Here is a 10,771-nt window from a genome sequence, read left to right as displayed (position 1 = left end):
CAATGTTGGGATTCAGTGGGCATCTCAACATGCAGTAAGACCTGGATAACATTCAGGCTTGGGCTGAGAAGTGGCAACTGATGTCGACGTGTTTTCACACAAGTGCAAACTGTGACCAACTCCAAGAAGAGTGGATGATAGATCGACGCACACATATACACACACACACGACCCCCACCCCCTGGGAATTGTAGTACAGCTTTGAGTTTGCCGAGTGTATCCATGTTAAATCAGGTATGTTTCTGGGAGACAACAAGGCAGATAATGCATTTAATTAAGAAACTACGTCTGCAACGAATATGAATGGTAGCTGACAACAGTCAGTAGCTTCATTCGCCTGGAGGTCTCTCGGACATTACAGATTATCTTCCCCAACCACCTCTTCCCACCATCACCACCCTCAACCACAGCCCTGGGGGAAAGTATTAAAACTGTGAATCTGTTTTGCATCCAAAGTGTTGGTTTGTTTCTGTGGTGAGGAATCTGGTTGGGTTAAAGACTGTCACCCCAATGGGCTGATGGAAAGCGGAACTCGTTTACTTGGCAGGACCATATTCGAAGGAAAGACAGGTCGACGGATAAGTGGTATTGGCGTGTTGATGAAGGTGGCTCCTGGCACAATCCTTTGTGTGTGTCAGAGGTAAAGGACAAGGGGAGAGACCAATGCGATGGGGTTGCGACACGCTGACTCAGTGGTTAGTACTGCTGCCTCTCAGCGTCAGGGAGCTGGATTCCATTCCAGCCTTGGGTGACTGTGGAGCTTGCAAGTTCTCCCCGTGACTGGGTGGGTTCCCTGTTGGGTGACCCGGCTTCCTCTAACATTCGAACGATATGTAGGTTAGGTGGATTTGTCAAGGAAAATTTACACTTTGAGTCTAAATATGTGGATGTTACGTGGATTTACCATGGCCAACGCATGGGGATACGGAGATAGGATTTGGCTATGGGCCTGGGTAGACTGCAGGCATGATAGGTCGAAGATTCCCCTTCTGCACTGTATAAATTCCATGTTCAGTTATTGCAGGGGAGTATCGCCTTTTCAAGCAGAGGGTGTATGGAACTGGCCAAGATTGGGAGTGGTATCAGGGGACGGAAAGGGATTGGTGTTTATTCTGTACGAGGTAGGGGGATGAGGGACAATCTGCACGGACTAGAGGGAGGGGAGCGCCCATGGGAGGCAGAGGTGGAAAAATAATTCGAGGCAGTTCGCCTTTATTTTGAACCGATAAGTGAGACATGGTTCGGAGGCCGCAACACGCTCAAGGACTTTGAAGGTAAAGATAGGTTGAAATTCCAGGATATGGTGACTCCAAAACGAACACAGAAAACAATAAAAACAATCTGTAATAAGAAGGAATCCACATTAAAATATTGTCATCACGGCGAGCACGTTCTTTTCAGAAGAAGTTCGTCCATAGATCTCAGAAAATGAGGATCAAACAGCTGGGGAAATAGTGTGGCAGCTGTTTGAACACCTGTCCTCGTTCTTTCTCTCCTTCCCATTTATGGGGGATGCATCGGCTTTTTGCCTCAATAGTGCCCTGCTCTTGTTATTTGCTATTTGGGAGTCTGGCATCCATGTTCCATTATGGGACTGGAACACTGCTCTCACATGTTTGGTTTATTCACAAGTTGAATAACTTACGGAACGAGGAAGCTCAAAGCGGCCTTGATTTTTCCTCTGAACTTGGACTGAGTCGCCGCATAAATAAACGTGTTCGTGCAGCAACTTAAGTTCCGCAGCATAATCCCAACTTGCTGGAATATATATTCAGCGTCGGTGTAATCATTGGGATCTATTCCTGCAAGGTTGTAATATAAGAATTCTATAACATTTACCAGCCACAGAATTATGAAGCTGCCGGATATGGAGAAGAGTAAAATCAGAGACTTCCTTCTGCTCTCCATCTCTGGGTCACGGTGATTGTCTCCCTTGCTCTGACCCTTCAGTCCCTTTCGGACCCGACTGGCCACTAAAATGTGTCTGACCGTAAGGGCGTTGATCAACACAATTAAAGCAAATGGGAGCAAAGGGGTTAGAAATCTATCAAACCAATTGTACCTCACCCATCCGGTCTCAGAATAGAAGTCTGGCTTTTTATGACAGAACCACGGCACATTGTCAGTAATGCTTCCGGCTTCATAGGTGAAGTAGATGGGGATATTGGCGAAACACAGCAAAGTGCAGCATGTTGCTAGAACCACAGCCGCTGTTTTAGCTGTGCAATATTTGGCGTTAAGCTTCTGGCAACAAATAGCCACAAATCGATCAAAGGAGAAAGCGATAGTGAACCACACCGAGCAGTCTATGGCTGCCCCTCGCAGGACAGCATTACCGCTGCATATAGGGGTGATGTCTAGGAAACAGATTGGAAAATAGTAATGATTGATCTGCATAAGTATAACCTCAGTGATAATGACGAATAGATCTGACAGTGCCATGGCCAGCAGGTAACGAGTTGTACAGCTGGAGAGACCGCACTTTCCCCGGGACAGGATTAAAATGGCCAGCAAGTCAACTGTAAGAGAGAGAAGGGAAAATGCTGATAAAACATTCTCTGTGAGTGACACAGGAACGAAAGACTGGATCTTAACATGAAACAAGGTAGGACAGCGGTGATGAGAGGCAATAATTTAAAACAAATACCAGGACACTAACCTACCCCCAATCCAGACGAGCTCCAAGTTTAGTGGGCTAAGGATTGAGAAGAAACAACAACAAAGAATAAGACAGCTCAGGAACAGGTTTTTCGCTCCTCCAAGCAAGCTCCAATCACGTGCCTTATCTAGACCAACCGCCTGTATATTTCTGTACCCCGTCTCTTCATGTGCCTATCCAGATAATTCTTATAGGTCGCTAACGTATCTGCCACAACCACCTCAATTGGCAGTGCATTCCAGGCCACCACCATACTCTGTGTAAAAGAATTCCCCCGTACATCTCCACTGAACCTTTCCCCCCTCACCTTGAACTTGTGCGCCCTTATAAATTTTAATTCCGCCCTGAGAAAAAGCCTCCAATTGTTCACCCTATCTATACCGTTAATAATTTCCAAGTCGTTCTGGTAGTGCGGTGACCAGAATTCGACACAGCATGCCAGAAATGGCCTTAGAAAGGTTCCATGTAACTGCAACATAATCTTCGACCTTTTATAGTTGATACCCCGTCCTATGAAGGCAAGCATGCCATATGCTTTCTTTACTACCATTTCCACCTGTGTTGTCAATTTTAAGGCTGTGTGGTACTGCACGCTCAGATCTACCTGTGTCTCTATGCTTCTGATGGTTCTGCTAATTATTTTATAGATCCCACCTGAATTGGATCTACCAAAATGCATCACTTCGCATTCGTCCGGGATAAATTCCATCTACCATTTCTCCTCCCAATTTTGCAGTCTACCCCTCTCCTGTTGTATTCTCTGACAAGCTTCATCACTATCCGAAATGCCTGCAATCTATGTATCATCCGCACGCTTGCTAATCATACCCGCTAAGTTTTCTTCCAATCTATTTATATATATTGCAAAGCGCAGAGGTCGAAGTACTGACCCCTGTGGAACACCAGTAGTTACAGACCTCAACTCGTAAAAATACCGACAATTACTCTGACGGGATTTCTTGGCATTGTATACCTGTCCTCAGACTGAAGCTATCTGATTTAAGCCGTTCCACACGTTTATTACTGGTAACCCCTAATTTCCATGAGACCACACACCCATACAGAGACAGGATGGGCAAGCGAATCCGTCTGTCATAAAACACGTCATTTGCTTCTTCTTCACGATGTGATGCTTCTCAAGATCGGAACGTGCTCTGTCTCTATGCTTCTGATGGTTCTGCTAAATTCTGCAACCGACTTGTTCACCCTCCCGGACGTCAGTCCCAGCTCCTTGCACTTTTTTCAAACTCAAGCTCCATGAAAATGAAAAAACGTTCTTGTGTTCGCGCCGCCTGCTACCAGCAGCTTTATCCAAGCTGTGCGCATGGAGGAAATGCAGCTATTTATGATTTAAATATTCCCAGTTACTCTGCACAATGAAATCAACAAAGAGTGAGCACTCCCGCTCTTTACATCGGTCCCGGTTGTATCGAATCTATTGACAGAATTTCAGTCCATGTGCTCGACCCCGTAATGCCATACCTGCCATTGCCATGGGGGTACGCAAAGGATTTGATCACGGATGCGATGTCACAGAGAATGACGCGACCTCTCTGACATCTGACCTCCTTCCCAAAAACACTTTACAGCAGGAACACATCCCAGAGGTCCGAAATATTATAAAATCAAAATAAAATATTGGTGCAGCGTAGACGTACAGGATAGAGTTACGAATAGAGGAAAGAAAATCATACTTGAATATATGTTTTGAAGTATTTTAATAATTACATTGAATTGTAGAACAGTTTTGTAGGACAGGTACAACATCATTTTACTACACAAAAGCCTTGGTTAAGGTGCCGCTTAGCAAACTCGGCACTAACTTTGGAGCAAGTAGAAGTTATGGGGAAAAGTTGCAGAATGGAATGCAACAGAAAATCACCCAGAGAGTGGTCGACCTGATCAACTCGCAGCCCCAGAAATCAGTTGAAACCAAACACTATGTTTTCAAGGAGCAGTTAGATTTCGCACTTGGGGCGAAGAGGATGAAAGGCAACATCAGGCTATTGAGTTGCATGATCAGCCGTGATCATAAGATCATAATACCGGCGTTGGACTGGGGTGAGCACAGTAAGACGTCCTACAACACCAGGTTAAAGTCCAACAGGTAAGTTTCGAATCACTAGCTTTCGGAGCACTGCACCTTCCTCAGGTGAATGAAGAGGTGGGTTCCAGAAACATACATATCGACAAAGTCAATGATGGAAGACGATACGGGTATCGTCCTGCTCATACTCTCTATGTTTCTATAACACAAGGTGGAGACGTTGAAGCGATTTCTTCAGTTTATTGGAGCGTGGGAAGTGACATTCCACAAGAATGAGCGCCGGCATTTCAGCCCTTCATCAACAATGTGGAGTTGGGAAGCAGAATCACAAAGTCCAATTTTAATGGCAAATCCAACTTGAGAACATATTAATCACACAGGAAACAGGACCAGAACACGTGAGTATATTAATAATAATCACAGAACGTGCACAAGTGACATTCCAATGACAATTAATTCATTTCAACGTAGCTAAATGCCAGCTGATGTATTTTTGTTGAAGCAATACCTTTCCAAAACATTCCTCGTTTCACAAAATATTTGCAGCAGCATCAATCCTGAAGAAGAGTATATATATCAAAGGTGAATGGATTTTTTTAAAAATGGAGCTGGCACTAAACAGCTCACAGTTTGGTTTCGACTAGACTAAATTAGCTCTTTCTGTGCGTTCCCCCTCTTACATGAAATGCTGCACTGTATAGGGTGAAAATGATTATGATCAGAATGCTGATAGAACTGAGAGTTCTGAAATAAGATTTTCATCATCCAAAGCTCAACACATCCCTCCGACTAATCCCTGTGTTCGGAAAAAAATGTGGCGTATCTTCAGTTTCAGGTCCCCCTTCTCACTGGGGCACACGTCACAGATCTTGTACAGGTGACATATTTAAACTCTTTGAAACATTGATCAGAATTGATGATAAAAATAATAATCATTCCGAATTGAACGGTGAAATGCTCCCATTTGAATGGTGATCCCGAGTAATAGTCAGAAATTGGAATTGAGTACTCAAGGCCCACAGGTTCTCAGGAACCTTTGCCTGGGGAGGAGGGTATTTGAAATGAAAACAAATGGAATGTTTACAGAAACAATAGTCAGAGTTAGAATACGTTATTATCAAATGAATGTGGTTATGGTAACAGTGCCGCCGAACTGTTTAACTGCCGGTAACTAGAATATCCTTTATTATGGCTCGGAAAACAGAAAATAATGAAAGATCAGTGCAGAACGAGGAGATAATGCCATCGAGTGGCACGGTCCCTTCCAAGAAGTATGCGATCTAGACCAATTCCTCCACCCTATCCCCGTACCCGCACCGAACCTGCACAGTTTCTGACACCAAGGGGCAATTTAGCCAATGTACTCCACCTAAACTGCACATCTTTGGACTGTGGGAGCAAGCTGAAGCACCCGGAGGAAACCCACGCTGACCAAGCGAGGGTGTGCTAACTCTAAACAGTAACCCAAGGCGAGGATTGAACTCGAGTCCCTAGCACTGTGGGGCAACATTGCCAACCACTGTGCCACCGAATCGAAATAGACCATTGTACAGAACCATTCCAAAACGCCTTCAACCATTAGCGACATATATTCTATTGCCAATCTATTGGAAGTATGCCACACAAGGGCAGATTCAAACAACGGATCTTATTTCAATTAAATTCGTGATTCAGATTATACAGGCACAGATATGTGGCCACAGGAATAACATGCAACAAGCTGATTGGTAAGCGCCGGTCCATGAATTTTACACTGAAACATATTCCCAGTAATGGTTAGTCAGATAGTTTACTCTGGTCACTCACACACGTTCAATATAATTCACGTTGGGTAATTTTTCCAGGAGCATATTCTCACTCGAGTCATCTCACGCACGGCGTTGAGCGATTCCCACTTGATTTAATTTAAGTATGTCTCCCACTCATACCTTACTGAAAGAGTTGTCCTTCACTGTGCTGTCATACAACAGAGCGTGATATGCCACGGAATGCAAGGACATATTAACTTCGAGAAGCTGCGAGTTACAAACAATGATCTCCATGAGTGAGGTAATAAAACATTACCACAGCAATAAATCAAAACATTTGCATGTATCAATGGACATCACTATTCTGGTGCCTGTGGAGTGGTGACAAATATCCTGCTGGTGAAATTATAATTAGCAGAGTAAAATAAGTCTGATCACAATGACTATTGCCAGGAACATAATTGCTATAATCACGTACCTGGAATACCAATGGCAGGCTGGAATGTGTAGAAGATTTTATCTACACTGCTAAATGCGACAAGCATTTTCGGTGCTCAGCTCTCTGCCCCTTCGTGTGGCGGTTCGTCACTTTGGTGATACACTTTCAATCATTCAATATATATCTTGTGTGATCTCCATGGGGATATTGAACTTGCGACATCTTTCAAGATCTTTTCTTTTCAAACAACTGAACAACGGATTCCGACATCGAGTTGCGAAATAAATGTGGTCTTCGCCAATTGACTTGGAAAGTCCAATGATCTGCAGGATGTCTGGATTGGCCATGTCAAATTACCCTTCGTGTGCAAAGAAAAGGATAGGTGGGGTTACCTTGTTGCAGGGATGGGGTGAATGTGTGGGCTTGGGTAGTGCTCTTTCCAAGGGCCTGGGCAGTAACGAGGGGCCGAATGGCCTCCTTCTGCACTGTAAATTCTATGATCTACGATAGATGAAAGCAGTGGACATTTCTGATCACAATTATTAACCCCGAAAATCCCTCGTCGTCTTTTTTTCTCCTTTTCATTTTTCCTGAATGTCGGCTTCGCTGGCGAGTCTGGCATATGTTTCCCATCCCTAATTTCCCTTGAGATGCTGGTGGTGAGCTGCCTGCTTGAACTACTTCAGTCCCTGTGGTGTCAGAACATCCGCTATGCTTTTAGAAAGCGAGGTTCAAATTTACCACAGACACAGAGAAGAAACGACAATATATTTAGAAGGCAGGATGGTCGGCGAAACCTCCAGATGGTGGCGATTCCAGTTATCTACTGTCATAAGAACATAAGAACATAAGAACTAGGAGCAGGAGTAGGCCATCTGGCCTCTCGAGCCTGCTCCACCATTCAATGAGATTATGGCTGATCTTTTGTGGACTCAGCTCTACTTTCCGGCCCGAACACAATAACCCTTAATCCCTTTATTCGTCAAAAAACTATCTATCTTTATCTTAAAAACATTTAATGAAGGAGCCTCTACTGCTTCACTGGGTAAGGAATTCCATAGATTCACAACCCTTTGGGTGAAGAAGTTCCTCCTAAACTCAGTCCTAAATCTACTTCCCCTTATTTTGAGGTTATGCCCCCTAGTTCTGCTTTCATCCGCCAGTGGAAACAACCTGCCCGCATCTATCCTATCTATTCCCTTCATAATCTTATACGTTTCCATAAGATCCCCCCTCATCCTTCTAAATTCCAACGAGTACAGTCCCAGTCTACTCAACCTCTCCTCGTAATCCAACCCCTTCAGCTCTGGGATTAGCCTAATGAATCTCCTCTGCACACCCTCCAGTGCCAGTACGTCCTTTCTCAAGTAAGGAGACCAAAACTGAACACAATACTCCAGGTGTGGCCTCACTAAGACCTTATACAATTGCAGCAGAACCTCCCTAGTCTTAAACTCCATCCCTCTAGCAATGAATGACAAAATTCCATTTGCCTTCTTTATCACCTGTTGCACCTGAAAACCAACTTTTTGCGACTCATGCACTAGCACACCCAGGTCTCTCTGCACAGCAGCAAGTTTTAATATTTTATCATTTAAATAATAATCCCTTTTGCTGTTATTCCTACCAAAATGGATCACCTCACATTTGTCAACATTGTATTCCATCTGCCAGACCCTAGCCCATTCACTTAGCCTATCCAAATCCCTCTGCAGACTTCCAGTATCCTCTGCACTTTTTGCTTTACCACTTATCTTAGTGTCGTCTGCAAACTTGGACACATTGCCCTTGGTCCCCAACTCCAAATCATCTATGAAAATTGTGAACAGTTGTGGGCCCAACACTGATCCCTGAGGGACACCACTAGCTACTGATTGCCAACCAGAGAAACACCCATTAAACCAATGAAACACCTTGTCCTTCTAGATTCTACTGGTCGTGGGTTTGGGCGGTGCTGTTGAAGGGGTTTTGGTGCGTTTCTGCAGTGCATCTTGTAGATGGTACAGACGCCGCCCCTGTGTGTCGGTGGTGGTGGTGCTGCTTGTTTGTGGAAGGAGTGACAATCAGACAACCTGCTTTGTCGTGGATGGTGTCGAGATTCTTGAGTGCTGTTGGAGCTGTTCCAATTTAGGCCAGTCAGGGCTATGTCATCACACTGCTTAACTGTGCCTTATGGACATGCTTGCGGCCGGGTTGTGTATGTGGGTTGGGGGTGGGGCAGCAGTTGAGTTACTCTCCGCAGGATTCCCAGCCTCTGACCATCTCTTGTAGCTACATAATTTACATGGCTAGTCCACTTAAGTTTTTGGTCAAATCCGGAGTGCTAACTTGAAACATAAAAGATATCTCAACCAAATTCAGGGCTGCAAGTGAGTCGTCATTCCAATCCAAACGGTACCTCCAATTAATATACAACGTTTGGCTGCCGGTGGGTGAGTATTTAAGTTTAAATTCACTTACCTTGCAGGAGCAGCACTTGGAGTTTCGGCGAGAGCAGCGTGCGGGGGCTGCCAGTGGGTGAGTATTTAAGTTTGAAACAGTTACCTGGTCCCGTTTCTGTTCTTCTTTGCTGTTATATTTTTTATTTTTATTTTTTTATTTTTTTAAGACGGGAACCGGAAGTTCGACCCGAGGACTTCTGGGAAAGTCCCCCCACCCCCACCAATAAATTCTGGTGGAGAGGAAACCCTGGACACTACACGTGTAGTGTCTCCCACCCGTCCTCCTCCTCTAACCTAATAATAAAACCCATTGGTGTGAGGTAAGTGCCATATTATATTATTATTTTTTCTTTTTAAAAAAAATTATTTATTAGCCAGATCTTGGTTGAAAGTTAGAGGGATGGCAGGGAAGGGAGTGCAATGTTCCTCCTTAATGACCCTGTTAGTGTCCCTGCTGATTTTACCTGCAGAATGTGCAGCCATCTCCAGCTCCTCCAAGACCGATTTAGGGAACTGGAGCTGGAGTTGGATGAACTTCGGATCATTCGGGAGGCAGAGGGGGGTCATAGATAGCAGCTTCAGGGAATTAGTTACACCAAAGATTAGAGATAGAATGATAAGTGTAAGAGGGACTGGGAAGAAACAGTCAGTGCAGGGATCCCCTGCGGTCGTTCCCCTGAGTAACAAGTATACTGCTTTGGATACTTGTGTGGGGGGGGGGACTTACCAGGGGTAAGCCATGGGGTACGAGCCTCTGGCACGGAGTCTGTCCCTGTTGCTCAGAAGGGAAGGGGGGAGAGGAGCAGATCATTAGTAATTGGGGACACGATAGTCAGGGTCACAGATAGGAGATTTTGTGGGAGCGAGAGAGACTCACGGTTGGTATGTTGCCTCCCAGGTGCAAGGGTACGTGATGTCTCGGATCGTGTTTTTCGGGTCCTTAGGGGGGAGGGGGAGCAGCCCCAAGTCGTGGTCCACATTGGCACTGACGACATAGGTAGGAAAGGGGACAAGGATATCAGGCAGGCTTTCAGGGAGCTAGGATGGAAACTCAGAAAGAGAACAAACAGAGTTATTATCTCTGGGTTGTTGCCCGTGCCACGTGATAATGCGATGAGGAATAGGGAGAGAGAGCAATTAAACACGTGGCTACAGGGATGGTGCAGGCGGGGAAGGATTCAGATTTCTGGATAACTGGGGCTCTTTCTGGGGAAGGTGGGACCTCTACAGACAGGATGGTGTACATCTGAACCTGAGGGGCACAAATATCCTGGGGGGGGGGGAGGGAGATTTCTTAGTGCACTTTGGGGGGAGGGGTTAAACTAATGCAGCAGGGGCACGGGAACCGGGATTGTGGCTTTAGGGTACGGGAGAATGAGAGTATAGAGGTGAGGAGCACAGATTTGACGTCGCAGGAGGGGGCCAGTGTTCAGGTAG

General features: G+C 45.2%; 1 protein-coding gene across 1 annotated transcript; it reads right to left on the bottom strand.

The window, feature by feature from the left end:
* Positions 1-1,641: 1,641 nt before the first annotated feature.
* Positions 1,642-6,999, bottom strand: LOC140397093 (probable G-protein coupled receptor 139). Its single transcript, XM_072486128.1, has 3 exons — positions 6,933-6,999; positions 2,063-2,519; positions 1,642-1,858 (listed from the first exon to the last, which is right to left on the bottom strand). Exons 1-3 carry the CDS (start codon positions 6,997-6,999, stop codon positions 1,642-1,644), a joined length of 741 nt encoding a protein of 246 aa, XP_072342229.1.
* Positions 7,000-10,771: the final 3,772 nt, after the last annotated feature.

Source organism: Scyliorhinus torazame, chromosome 20 (assembly GCF_047496885.1).
Source record: "Scyliorhinus torazame isolate Kashiwa2021f chromosome 20, sScyTor2.1, whole genome shotgun sequence".
Taxonomy (NCBI): Eukaryota; Metazoa; Chordata; class Chondrichthyes; order Carcharhiniformes; family Scyliorhinidae; genus Scyliorhinus; species Scyliorhinus torazame.
This window is presented reverse-complemented; position numbering and strand designations above follow the sequence as displayed.

Coding starts and splice junctions, on each gene's coding strand:
- LOC140397093 (XM_072486128.1), bottom strand. CDS start 6,999: ATGCTTGTCGCATTTAGCAGTGTAGATAAAATCTTCTACACATTCCAG. Junction 2,520..6,932: donor GCCTGCCATTGGTATTCCAG/GTACGTGATTAT, acceptor TCTCTCTTACAG/TTGACTTGCTGGCCATTTTA. Junction 1,859..2,062: donor TCTGAGACCGGATGGGTGAG/GTACAATTGGTT, acceptor CATATCCGGCAG/CTTCATAATTCTGTGGCTGG.